Here is a 14,640-nt window from a genome sequence, read left to right on the forward strand (position 1 = left end):
TCTGGTTGAAGGAGCCAGACAAAGTTTGTAGGTATAGATACACGCTTTTATAGACCAACTAAATAAAACATAGTGTCTGCTCCTGGCTTGAAGCCATCACGGGCTGCAGACCCCTGCTGTAGGACGTGACTGAGCACATCGACACTTGCATTACCTTACTGTGTCTCCCACATCCTGAGAAACTATTGTAACCATGAAGGTAGCAGCTAAACGGAGACCATCTCCGTGACGATTATTACAACTCTTAATTCCATTATTTTTTATTACAGACATCTAACATTTTTTGAAGTTAAAATGATTAGCTCTGACATTTCCAAAAGATTGTGTCACTTCATTTCTCCAAAACTACTCAGAAGAATAACTTCCCAGAAAATCTCAATTTCCCTAGAATAGGATTTCTCAACTAACAACAAGTTTACTGACATATTTTCCCACTGCTTGTTGTCATCTCTTACCAGACGAAAATCCAGTCCCTGAGCTTTGCTGAAGGCTTTTTCTCTGCATTCAGGGGGACAGCTTTAACTTTTAAATATATACAGTAGCAAATTATACTAAATTGTATTAATTTAGCCACCTATTCCAGCATAGTCTTGTGTCCAGTTTTAATCTGCTCTGCCTCAGCTTCTACCCCCTCTCCTCTTCTAGAGTTGCTTCAGATAATGCCGTGCTGTCTGCGTGGCCTGGGCAGTAGGTAAGGGTGGGAAGCAAGCTACACCCCCCCTCCCCATTTTGCACTCTCTTGTCTCCCCTGCAAAGCACTCAAAACCAAACCACAGGTGGAGGATCACTGGGGAAGAAAAGTGGGGTAGAAGGTCCTTGGGAAGGAGTCAGATATTTGGGTAGAGAGGTGACGATGTTTCAGCACCTTCGACACCATCTTTTATAATCAGACTGAAATCGCCAGGTAAGATCATACTGGTTTGGTGGAGAAGGTGAGAAAAGTTAGTAAGGGGAGAAGGGAGAAAAGCACCACCTCCATCCACATCTCATTGATTCTTGGCCATCCGGCAAAATAAAACAGCACCATGTCAGTGGGGGGTGTTGAGATACTTGTATGCCTGGTATCAGAAAAGATTAATATGATATCATTCATCTCTACTTCAAAATTGCTTCTTTTCCCTGGCTACTGCTTTAGCTTCTCCGTTTCCCTTACTTCTGAGAAACTCTGCCTTTACCACAGAGATAGAAAAATTTTTGCTTAAAATTTCAAAGTTAATACGCAAGAAAATTCCAGCCCCAAATATTTCATTCACAAAAGGTGAAACATTATCCAAAAATATTCCTAGCCAAAACCTGTCTTCCAGAATAGAAACAGGAATTTTTTTTTTTTTCTCTCTACATCAGAGGCAGGGGAAAAAAAGAAAAAAAATATTAGTCTTGCAGTTGTATACCACCTGCAATATCATATGAGTATTTTTGGATAGCTCTAACAGGATAGTAATGAAATAACAATTTTATAGAACCAAATGCTTCTGAATAGATGATTCACTTCTCAACAAAAATCCTAACTCTAGCTCTAATCCATCCATTATTTCATTATTCAGTATTACTCACCCGAAGTTGCCGTGGACCTTATATCACTGCAAGAGAGCAGTATCGCTAGGAGGCAACTCCTACATCAGAATTTTGGACAAGCTATTTCCAAGGGAAGAGAACCATGCTGTGAAACAGCAGAAAGAGTTAACCGAAATCCCCACCATTCTCAGAGGAAAAGGCTCAACTGGAGGCAAAAATAAAGCGAACTGTTAGACTTCTAACAAGTATAGAGGGCAGGCATAATAATTAAAAAAAAAAAAAAAAAAACAGAAAACCTCTTGTCAAAAGTGGAAAGTAAGACTAAAGGTTCTAAATTTCTTGAAGTCCTGAAAGCAGAGCAGAAGAATATGAAAAAGAAAAAAAAAAAACCAAAACAAAACCCAAACACCACCCCACCCCCCCAAAAAAAACCAAACAAAACCCCCAACCAAAACAGGAAAGAGGACTTTCCAAGTTAATATGAAGATGCTCATGAACACAAAAAATCATAACAGTCCATACAGAGCCCGAATAGGGACACCTTAAATTAAAAGTAACCAGTGGCATAAAGAAGCTCATGACAGGGGTTACTAATGTGCTAAACACCAACATATGGTCAAATACACAATAAGGCAAAAAATCCTCCCTCAGCCACTACTAAATTGTAGAGACAACTAATTATTAACATGCTGATGAAGTTAGTAAAGAACAGTTTAATTACAGATTTTTGTCAAATCTCAGGTGACATCTTTCAATTTTGTTGCTCAGTTGTGTAATCATAACTTTAATATTCTTTAGATGACTTCTTGTTAAATAAGAAATTGAAACACCACGAGTAAGAGCAACTCTAAATGATACTATTAGCTGTGCAGCAGTTATGCTAATAGGCATTGCTGTATGTAAATCTTCCCAAAGTTCGGGAAATGAAAGGAATGAAATAGAGCTGTTTGTGGTCACACCGTCAGACATTTGGCAGTCATTTGGATTCAAGAAAGTAGGAGAGGGGAGAGAGCCTGGTTTGCATTCAGATCTTAGGGGGTTTTGTTGTTGTTTTTTAAAGTTTAGTTTAAAATGCAAAAGTAAAATACTATACAAAAGAGATTAGATAGTGCCAATTTTTCTAGCCCCTCACAACACTAATGTTGAGCTGGACTATCCCATCCAAAGCTAAATATAATTAGGCCTACTTCAAAGTCATCACTTTTCAGTCACAATCATTTTTATTCCAGTCTCAGATTAATGGTGCTGCAGGTAACAGGTAATATATATACACACACAGCACCAGCAGTCAAATCTGAGCCATCAAAATCATGCTATGTTTGTTTAAAAAAAAAAAAAAAACAAACAAAACCCACCAAACCTCTCTGCCCATCAGCAAAGGTGCAGCTTCATCATAACATTGATTTTCACTGTAAAAAAAAAACCCAACACGTGCACAAGATATTATACATTAATTTCAGTAGATTCCTTAATGCAATGGAAACGATGTTTTAGAGTTTACCACATGTAAGTATATAAATATCTATCCATGAGTACTGTGAAGATGACATTGAAGTTATTAAAACTACAGCGTAACCATCCTAGCAAAATTAATGTTTCATACAGTGTAAAGAGCACTGAGTTCATCTGCAGTGCGTAAACTGTAGGAACATTTGTAAGCCTACTATGTTTTGGGTCTATCTTCAAAAAGCAGACTACAAAAATAGTGACACATGAAGACCAAAAATCTTTCACATTTTGTACAACCACAAACCAGTGAAAATTTGGTAACAGCAACACATTCGCATAGCACGTCAGACTCTGCTTGTGTCCGATGTAAAACAAGCCCTTTGCTCAATAAAATTTACCCATGCAAAAAACCCATACAGTGTCAACTGCGGATACTCGTTACAGAAATCACTGAAGAATGGAGATTCTGTAACAAGCTGCACTCTCACAGAAGAAACCCAAAATAGGGTTTTAGGTTTCATTTGCATGCTGCTGTGACTGAAAAGGCTTAACCAAATGCAAAAATATGGGGTTTTATCTTCCGTAAAATACGTTTTTCTATAGAAAATAATACGCGCACACAATTTTATTATACACGCAGATCCTTCCCTTTTCAAAACTCCAGTTTCTCCTCCCTCTGTGGTCAGGTTCGTCCCTGACCTTGTTTTCTTGCCCTCACAAAGTCCACTCTCCCCATACGGCATGGCAGCCAGAGCGAGACGACGCAGGCAAAGAGGCTCCCTTGCAACAGTCGCTTCCCACATACATTGGCACTACAGTTCAGCCACCTGACTTCCCTCTGCTGCAGTCATTTTTAGGGCGAAATGGATTTTAAGAAGTTGGATATAAACCTGGACTTCACTGAAAGATAGGGATAAATCTGAAAAAGAGTTTTCTTTCTATTTAGACTACATCTGCAATTTTATCCCTGAAAGTAATGATTCTTGAATGTGGGATTCAACATATACGCAGGTATCTGCCTATACACCCAAATTTGCTAGATCAAGGCCTCTGTCATAGCATCTTAATCTGATTTCCATGGTTTTCTTGCCTTTCTTAAGCTGCTTTGTTTCTTCTCAGTCGTGACCTGGGCCAATTTTCCCCATAGTGTTTAGATATTTAAACAAATACTCATGAAAGATTTTGAAAAACACTTAGACACTTAATTCCTATTGACGAATATCTGCCCCTTACTTTCCTGTAACTATAGTCTCAGAATAAATAGCACATACAGGGGCTTCCAATACAGTTTTTATTGCAAAAAATGGTGTGTTCTGTGTGTGCTGTAGACTATGCTTGCTTTGTGCCACATGTATTTTTCAAGGCTTTGGTATTAGACACGAATACACATTTTGTATTAGGCTATATTCACGTCTCTTGAGTACTGGTTTGTATACATCATCTGAATTCCTTTCTGCATTAGTGATTATTCTGAATAACAACAGAGATTATTCGATATGTTCAAAATAATTCTGCTCACTCATGAAAAACAGAGCAGCTATTATAAAAGTTATTATTTTTCAAACCTCCTTTAATTAAACAATATATGGGGGAAAAATCATGTCAGAAAGGCACAGGGAATCAAAGCAAGACTTCACCAAAGAACTAAGTGTCTCGGGGAAAATGTAATGGCATGTATTCAGATCTTTATGAGGCAGGGGATATAAAAACTACTAAGAGAAAAGAAAAATCTGACAGATTGTGTGCCCAGAACTGATACAGTTGTAGAGAAGTACCTGACCAGAAGGGAGTCAGGCAGGCAAAGTTATTTCAGCAGCCCTGAGCAGAAAGCCACCGCCAACAGAACTGACGTGTTCAGAAGGGATGCTTTCTGAAGGAAATGGTAAAGGTCCGCACGGCTGTGGTTTACTTGAAGATAGTCAGACTATAGAAGATACTAAGTAAAGATATACAGTTGAAATCAAGTTCTCTTTTTTTGAGGGCTGAGTGGTTATTTTGGATTTTTTTGTTTGTTTTTTTTTTTTTTTTCTTTTTTAAAGGAGAATTTAATCCCATTTACAGAACAGTAACTGCTTGTTTAATTTAAAGATTCCATCTTTCTACACAACACACCTACTAAAAGAAAACCTCAAGAAAGATCTTAGAACTATCAACTGGAAATTTATCCCTAAACTTTTATGCAAGTACACCTTGACAAAAAAAGATTGAAACTACTAATGAATCGGTGTGGCCAGTCACACACCACAAAGTGCATTGTCACAAAACTAGGTCCGGAATAAGCTTGCACAAAAACATCTCACAGTTCAAGACCAGACCTGACCATAAACCAGCACCTGTTCAGCTTCTTGCCAGAGTCTTCTGAGGGGACTATATCCCAGGGCAGCTTGGATGGCTGGCTCGAGAAAGGGAGGGAGCCAACATTTTCTGATCCTTAGTCCCATACTTTAAAAGATGGCCCTCCTCCTGGTACACCAAATGCAAGGATACTCTACAAAAAACACAGACCGCAGATAGCACTACAAAAAAGTGGGGGTGAACAATTAAATTCAAGATGCAGCACAGCCTGTAAAGGCTAGTACCAAGTGTACTTGCATCCCAATCCCAAATTTTATCCTATTCCATTTACAAGGCGGGAAACAAAACCACCACCCACCAACCCCCTCCAAAACTAAATTTTTGCTGCAACTCTTTATACAGTTTTTTAAGTGCACCACTTTTCCAGAGCTTGTTGGTGCCTCTCTGGCACTGGCTGCAGAGTTTCTGACCCCGCTTCAAAGCTGAGCACTGGAATCGGAGGTAGCTGCACTCTATGGCGTACAAGGGGAGGAGCTCACTGGAAGGCAGATCAGAGGCTAAATCCTGACCCTGGTTGGCTCCTTTTTCCTCTTTTTAAAAGAAATTCTTTAACGGCTAAGTCTATTCCCTGCTCCCTCATATTGAGTGGTCAGCGAGCAGAGCTGATGGTAACAATGTCTTCAGGAACCATCACTTCTTTCATTTATGCAGGGAAAAAAAAACAGTTAAAGCACAAAGAGTATTTTTAGAATTTACTTCCTAAACTTCTATTTACATACCTGAATAGAAATGAGACTATTTTGAAAAAATTGTTGGAACTTTCACTTACTTAAACAGGATACACCAGTCCCTTGAATAGAAAGTCTGCTCCTCAAAAGATCGTACAATGGGTTTGTCTGCCTGGGGAACTTGCAACCCTGTTCCTCTTAATGCCGTTTAAAAATGCTGCTCCATGCCTGACTAGAGATTATGCAGCCTAACTCTGAATACCATTTGTTTCAACATTTTGGTCTCAACTAGGATTAACTTTTTAAAAAATAACTAAATATGTACACCATGATTTATATGTGTTACTATGAAGACAATCTCAGCAGAGGGCTGTATCATCATTTTGAAGCAATTAACTCCAGACTCAAATTGAGGGACTCCAGCAGGCCAATCTGAGGCACCTCCAAAACCCTCAGGCCAACATCCTTCACCACTAACAGGGAAGGGGAAAAATCCTAACCAAACCTTTCAATTAGACTGCATAGTTTACAAGTGTGCAAATCCACAGCGCAAGTGCACAGAAACAAGTAGCGATTACTTTCTCTAAAGTATATTCCCTGAAAATAGCATAAAAATATGACATCTTATATAATTTAAAGTCTGGTAGGAATTACGGAAAAATAAGGCATAATTATACTTTCCCTCTATTCTGGACATCTGATTAAAAAAAATGTAGTAAAGGCAACTTTCAGCTGCCAAGTTGCACTTGCTCACATTCAGTACTAAGGATCAGCTTTCCAGATACCGACATGCTTTCTGTAAACAGGGTTTTAAAATAGGAATCTATACGTTACCTTTACTTCAAGCATTGTTCCTTGGGCATCTAGTGGCACTGTTAGGTTATACAGCTAGTCACTAGCTAGTTACAGCTAGTTCAAGAGCAGCTCAACTCTCCTGCAATGTCTGCAGCTAAACGTGAATAAAATATTGAGATGCCCTACGAGCCTTTTATTTTTCCAAATCAAAAGCATTTTATTTCATACTTAAAAGTGCTCAGTCGATTCTAAAAGTAGTATTAAGCCTGGTTCTACTTTGTATTGCGCCTTTTAAATATCTTCAGATGACTGGATTTCCATACCCTCTCCCAAGGCGCAATCAAGTCGTCTGGATACGCTGTGCAAGCCCCACATATACAGACTAGCACCCAGCACCAGCCAAAAAGAACCTAAAACAGCATTTAATAAAATCTTCTTATAATAGTAGGATTGGCCTTTTTCGAAATGTTTTCTTATTGTTTCATTGCAGATATAACTTACCAGGAAAAGGCTTGGCAACAATGATGGATCCTGTAAGAATCTTCAAGAGTGAATCACGATGATTACTACAAATGCTGATTTTATAACCGCAAGAAAATTTTGAGAGTCTCCATTTTAACAACTTTGTATTTTATGTTCTAAACTGTCTGGGATTACCATAGTAAACTAAAATATTTCAAAATTAGTAAGTTTTTCTAACATTTACTTTTTGTTTTTAAACACAGAAGTAAAAGGCATTGGCTTATGCCTTGTGGCTTAGAAACTGAGAAATAATTCTACTAGCTTACTAAATTTGGCATCACAGTGAGATACTTATTTTGCTAGTTGGTTTTACCAAAATGTTTAGTATTTCTTAAGTTATGTGTGTACTGCAGATTACACAACTGTACTGCAGATTACAAGAAACAGCTAACTTGTTTCTTATTAAAAAGTTGAAGCAAACATAGATTGTCCCTTTCAAATAAGACATGGGAATTTTCTTTTAAAGACCATCTAAAAAGAAAACCACTGCATCAGAACAGTCTAGCTCTGTTTATCTAACAACGAGATAGCAAAAGCCTTTCAACTAGTCATGCATCTATTCTCCCACTTTTGTTACTGAAAATTAACATCAAGGATGCTGAACCATAAACATATACTGGGAAACTTTTAACGTCAAAGACGTTGTTCATAACCATCTCAAGCACCTTTTCTTTTTGTCCCACTCCGCACCTGCACCCAAACTTCTTGTTCAGTTAAAACGAAAAGACAAACAAAAACCTCGTAACTTGGTATTTGGTTCATCTACACCCAATCAACACAATGTTTTTGTGGAACATTTATTACACTAATTGCTGGAGAAGCACATTTTTGTGGTCATGGACCACATTAGTATTCCCATGTAGCAAGACAGGCAACAAGAAACACACCTTAAGCAGCAGTGTTTGGTGCAATACACGGAGACCAAGGGCAGATGCAAGAAACAGAGGATAATCTCCAAATTTAAGTTCACCTGTGGATAGTGCTCAGCTTCTTAAGAGCTACAGGTGTAAAATATCCAAACAGATTAAGTGGTATTATTGCTTTCTAAAATTGCACACTGATACTGTATGGCAATACCTTTTTCTTGAGCAAACAGATATCCTTTGGCTTTTCATGACACAAACCTCTAGAATAAAGGAGGGAATGGAAGGTTTGTCCACGGCTGGTAGATTTCCAAAACAGTTTTGCAAGACTACTATATATATATATATATATAAAAAAATTGACTGCTGCAGTCAGTAATAGCTAAGCTTAAATTTCACTGCGATGAAAATCTTGCTTAACTGACAGTGCAATGTGAAAGCTATAGACCTGCCCATCACTCCCTATTTAGCTACATGGAGCAACGAAGTCTAAAGTACTTAATTAAAACAGCAAGACTGTAATTTGTCTGTATGCCCTATGTGTGGCACTATGCCACAACTGCCCTACGTGAATGGATTGTTAATTTTTTTTTTTTTAACATAAATAGAAATCTCAGTAAAGTAAAAAAGACTAATGATCACATTTTTACCTTTTAATCTTTTTCAATGTCACTTTACAAATTTTTAGCAGAACAGCTGTGTGTTTGCACCTGCACTTTATGAGGTAACAGTGATCATGTCACAGTGTGTAAAAGTGTGGCCATTAGTACTTACCAGATAACATGTTGTTCAGATTATAGCATAAAGTGATACCAAACCATCTTTACTCACTCTTAGTGCACAAGGCACTAAGTTTTTGACTTTTGTGAGCAAGATTCTGTGTATTTGTAAAAGACCTATTACACACATATATTTGCAGTTTGAAATGACTCGTTTATGACACATACAGCAACGAAAACTATATCCACAACTGGTAACGTACCGTTTTAGCGAAACAAGAAAGAACTCACCTGTTTGAAAGAGAACACTTGACAAACAACACTCACACCGGTATCTACTGGAGTTTCCACCAGCATCCATCTCTCTAATTAGAATGTCCTCACAAAGCTAGTGGCTGAAAGTTACACAAGGCTAACAACAGTCTAGCTTTCTTTCTACCACCTACAATTTTAGGATTCACATTTTCAATTTAATATTCACATCCTTAGGTTATCCAAGGGCTCAGACAGACCTGCAGCATGAAGCCCCACTCTAGCTTTATAGCTGAAAATGAGATGTATTATCGGAGTTAGTATCATGTCTCTGATTCTGAATGTCCTTTGGACAACAAGTAAGTAGAGAAAATATATTACTGGAATTAGGGGGAGAAAACTGCTTAGAAATCTAATTAAAGAGAAATTTTAGAGTATTACTTAAGAAGTCATTATACTATCTGTACAGGCTGAAAGCTGCTGTTTTCCGTAACGAAAGGGAAAAAGCCTCAAAATTAAGAGTGGATTGTCAGTCATAGTAACAATTAACATTGTGAATGCTGCCAAATTTCAAATGAAGAAAAAAATAAGTGTAATCTGTAAACCAAGGACTGGTATCAGCAAACTTAGAGCAAAACCACCTTGTATCGCTAGCTCAACAAGAGAGGCCAGCCTAGGAAACCGATTCTTTTAGGCATTTATACTTCATTATCAGAGATGCTCACAACATCTGAAAAAATAGTATAGATATCTGAATTTAAGTATCACTGCTCGATTACAAAAACCCAGAGAGAGTTTTAAAAATAATATATAGTTGTGTAGTTCGTAAATGTTTCAAGGACAGATGGGTTAGGGATAGGTAGAAGATGAGCAGCCCTTCCAAACCTTCTCCCTCAAATTCTCCCATCTATTGAGAGAATAAAGAAACACGAGTTTGAAATATTCCAAGATCATCTTACTCCTTGGGTGCATGCATGAGTGCGGGAGTCCACGGTATGATTCTTCTCCCCAATGAGAAGCACCAAACTAATTATGTAGGATAAACAGCAAAGTGATTATCTAACCACATCTGCTAATGAATTACAGGTATCTCAACAGTGGAGATGCACTGCTATCATTGCACGAATAAAACGCTTAAAGCCAGTATCCGAAAACAAAACTATCATTACATTAGTTACCAAGTACTCACCATGCCTATGGGTGCTTCAACTATAGCATCAGTGAATAAGAGTTTGTTATTGGACAGGAAGACCGTCAAAGCAGAGTTGAGCTATAGCTCCCAAATCTTTACGGGTTTGAACTACTTTTGATTGAGCCATCCAGGTCCCCTAGCTCACATCACTTCTTCTGGCTCGCAGAAGACTGGGAATTCAGGTTATTTAGCTGCTTGGTGCAGGGTTTTAAATCAGAGATTCATTTTGAAAATTGTTTTAGCTGTAATTTTTTGAGTGGTACTAAGAGGTAATCTACAATGTTGAAAAAGTGTGGTTGGTATCTAGGCACCTTCACAGACGCATGAACATCAGTTTGCTGTTTCACAGGACAGAGTTTACACATCAAAACTGAACAACTTGATTTATTTAAAATTCACCTCAAAATGCATTGTGTTTAGTTTCTTTTTTAAAATGAACATTCAAAGCATCAAAATATTACTAATTTAAAAAGAACCTTTGTTAAGAATAAGATAATTTACATACTGTAGGTTGTGGCTGTGAGGGGAGAGAAACAACCAATGGTAGATTAGGCACAGTACTAAGGCCAACATGCCAGGAAACAACACAGCTCTATGCTCAACTTTTAAATGATCTGGACAAAATAAAACAATTGGGTGGGAAAATAAAACCAACTGCTTACTTGAGGGTGTTTGTGTAAAAAAAAAAAAGTGTTAGTAAGTTTTCTATCTAGACCTAACTCATTCACGTATTTAAAGAACTCTATCTTCTTCCAAATAAGAAAAAATGTTTCTAAACCAAGGCAGATTATTATTTGGAACTGGCATAGTAAAATAAAGGATCACAGTATACAGAGCTTAAAATCCTGTACCAGGAAAGAGCAACAAGTGGTTTACAAGGGGATCATTTAAGTATATTATCTAATTTTTAAAAACAGAGATATAAAATATCAGTTGCATAGGGATTTAAATATAAGGCCAAGCAGGAGATTAAAGTAAAATAGAGATCATAAGAAGGGCACTATGGTGTCAAAACATAGTATCTCCATTTGAATTAATGTCTAATTCAAAATCACAGTATTTTGCTAGTACTACAAAACAGTGAATGTCAAACTGTCCCATTAATCTTGAACTGAAAACTGACATTAGAACTTCTAAATAGTACAAAACTAAAGCTCATTGTCTAAACCTGATCAGTGTATTAGCACAATAGTGCTTGGTACGTACCTGATTTATATACTCTACCTTCTGTAAATAATATAAAGGTTATTTCTTGTTAATAAGTGTGAGATCACAATATTACTGCATGCCATCAGTGGTTTGCAGGCTTACTTGATATTTCATTATTCAGTCTTTAAAAGTGTAAGATCCCACCCTGCAGAATCTTCACCCATTGAACACAGAACACTGTCATTAATAAAATACAATAGAAGTTCCACCACTAACAACTAACATATAAGCCAGGATTGTAGGTCTAAACCCAGTACAGTTCATTATTATTAACTCACAGCAATTTTTGTTAGGAAGGTAACCTGTAGACTTCCAAATAATCTTGCACGTATTAAATATAAACAAGTATGTAACTAACGGTCGTCTCTTGGCATTTCAAGTAGATTATTCAATTGTGAAAGTATTTCCGCAAAATCAATTTTAAGTTGTTAAAATGAAGTTCAAATATTAATTTCCGTATCTACATGTAGCTTAATTAACCTAAAATTGTAAGGAATAGTAGTGTAAGGAAAAAAAAAAATTCTCCAGATGAATTAGGCGTTAAGGTACACTAACTGGGAATACCTGAACCAACATTGTAACTGAAAAAGTGCATAAACATAGTAATACTACAAATGTGTTAACTACAGAACAAAAGGTTTTCTGAAAGCTAAGCGATACTATTTTACATGTTATTTACAGGTTGCAATTTTTCCAGAGACCACAGAGCCAATTTACGATCTTAAAATTCCTTTGATATATCCGAAGCGTCCTTTGGCTTCCATCCTATTCGGTCAAGAACCTATTCACACACCAGTGAACCAGGTACTGTACGGTCGAATGACGCTGCCATTGTGGTTCTGTAGTTCTTCAAAATTCACTCCTTTCTGTTCTTTGAAGAAAAAGCAGTATTTTTATTTCACGCTTTTTGTAGGTGTTTCAGATTCTGTAGACTGTCTCCCATCAGTCCATGCCTCTCGTGTGCTCTTCAGTGCTAGCGTTTTCTGCTGGTCGACCACAACGTAATCAACTCTCTCATCTGCCACGCTGCTGCCCGAACCACTGCTCTTCTTCTGGGAGAGGCAAGGGAGAGTGAAAAACATATTTTAAAATAAATTAACAACAAAAAGTAAGTAGATGTCCCAAACAGATATAGAACAAGCACAGGTTTCTCTGAAAAGCCCAACATAGGCTCTCCGATTGACTGTTTGACAAACTAGTTAAGATGATCTTACTGGAGGCTATCTCCTTCCCAGCAACTACTTGTGAAGAAATTTTAAACTCTTGACGGCAGAAATGCAAGAGTTGAAGATTTGCTTACCTTACGAGGTGGGGTAGATTTTCCTGAATCTAGGTCCAGATCTAAATATTCTACTTGTTTATCTCCTTTAGGTTTTACCATAGGGCTGCTTCCTCCATCAAGACTGTTGCTTCCGAACAAATTCTGAAATTATAATATAAATAACTTCAGCTACAAATGTACATGCTAATGGTCCATATTATCAAATACGCTTATTATAAAATGCCAAAATATTAAAGGTTAAAGAACTGACTGAGAGCTCTTGCAATCAGTTAAACCATGCAAATTTTATTGACATTGTTTAACAAGGGGATATATTATAAGTCAAAACTGGGACAGAGTCGAAAGCTAATGGGGGGGGAAAACCCCAAAACCAACCCCCCAAATTTATGGTTGCCACCAAATCAATCTGTGCCTTCCACCTAATGTCCCTTTCATATCATTAGATTAGAATGGAGTGTGGTTTGTTCTTTTTAAATGAAGTTGTTACATCTCAAATTTAGCATTACTCAATTACAAACTTTTTTATTTCCTTAAATTGCTGTTAAATACCTTACAAGAATTTCAGCCTTACAATAGTGGCAAAACTTCAAATGAAACTTTTACATTTCATTCAAAAGCCATCATGATTAAGCTGAAAATCAAAAAGTATTATTCAATTGATAAGACCAAAAGATTAAAATTTTTGAAAATTTGTGTAGGGCTGTCTGAACTGAAGTTGCATTGTATATACCTAAATTTCAATTAGCCCAGACTTTTACAACCTCACCTCCTCTGTCCTCTCCCAGCCTGATCCCTCCCTCTTAACAGGTGTTATAGGAACAGTACAATAGAAGGACTCTTCTCTAAAAGATAAAGAAAAAAAAGGAAGACAGAGGGCAGCAGTCAGCAAAAAATGAAGAGGCAGGCAGAAGGAAAGACAGAAGGGTAAGGCTGACAGCAACTTGAAAGAAAAAGCAGAATATTGCTGATTTTATTAAATAAAACAGAAGTATGACAGGTCCAAACAAGATGCTTCGAGGCTGATAACAGAAAAAGATGAAAAAGTATGGACTCCTTCCTAAGATGCAGTTGGAACAAATAAAAATTTCCAAAATGCCTATGTAATTGGCACATTTTAAAACAAAGGCCTTGAGATATCTGGAAAGGTTCAGGTTCTCTAGGAAATAAAATATTTTATGGGTTAAAGCTTAACGGGCGGGGCTTTTTAAATTGAAGTTATCCATTATATCTGTATCGTCCAACTCATTTAATATTAAGTGGTAACAAGGCCAAACACAAACAACTGAGACAAAGTTCATTTCTGTCGCCCAAATTCTCTAAACAAATTTCTGCGTATTTAACATATAAAAATCAGGTTCTGTATCAATGTTTCCAGCATAAATAAAAAGCTATTACTCTTTAAACAAAAATTAATCTGTTATTTCAAACATACTAGACAGGCAGAACATAGGCATTAGAAAACAGAAACTAAATATACATAAATGAAAATGAAAGGAAATCTGTAGAACAACCTTAAAGAATGAACGGTGCAAGCAAACAGAAGATATTAATGACAGGCCGTCTCAGCTGTTTATTACTGATTATACCGTCTTGGCACTGAAGTTAAACCCCTGTAAGCATCGACAGAAATCCCCAATTTGAACTGCGATTCTGCTGCAGGCAGAACTGTGGGAACAGGCGGTTCCAAACCTTTGTGTAAGACGGGACGTTTCTTGCCCTTGTAAGATGGGACGTTACCGATTACTTACCAACGCCTCTTGCAAGAGAGGGGCTAAGGTTTTACACCGCCGGCTGCCCACTGCTGAAGCGCGCTTCGCCG

General features: G+C 37.3%; 1 protein-coding gene across 6 annotated transcripts in view; it reads right to left on the reverse strand.

The window, feature by feature from the left end:
- Positions 1 to 10,694: 10,694 nt before the first annotated feature.
- Positions 10,695 to 14,640, reverse strand: part of GAB1 (GRB2 associated binding protein 1) — a 102,093-nt gene continuing 98,147 nt past the window's right edge. For 4 of the 6 annotated variants that reach the window (XM_075150068.1, XM_075150067.1, XM_075150066.1 and 1 more), the window contains 2 exons: positions 12,840 to 12,962; positions 10,695 to 12,591 (listed from right to left, as the gene is read on the reverse strand). In XM_075150068.1, the coding sequence (XP_075006169.1) occupies positions 12,433 to 12,591; positions 12,840 to 12,962 (282 nt within the window). In that variant the 3' untranslated portion in view covers positions 10,695 to 12,432. The remainder of the gene's footprint in view (positions 12,592 to 12,839; positions 12,963 to 14,640) is intronic. The other 2 variants (XM_075150069.1, XM_075150065.1) reach the window with 1 other exon arrangement.

Source organism: Calonectris borealis, chromosome 4 (assembly GCF_964195595.1).
Source record: "Calonectris borealis chromosome 4, bCalBor7.hap1.2, whole genome shotgun sequence".
In the NCBI taxonomy this organism is placed as follows: Eukaryota; Metazoa; Chordata; class Aves; order Procellariiformes; family Procellariidae; genus Calonectris; species Calonectris borealis.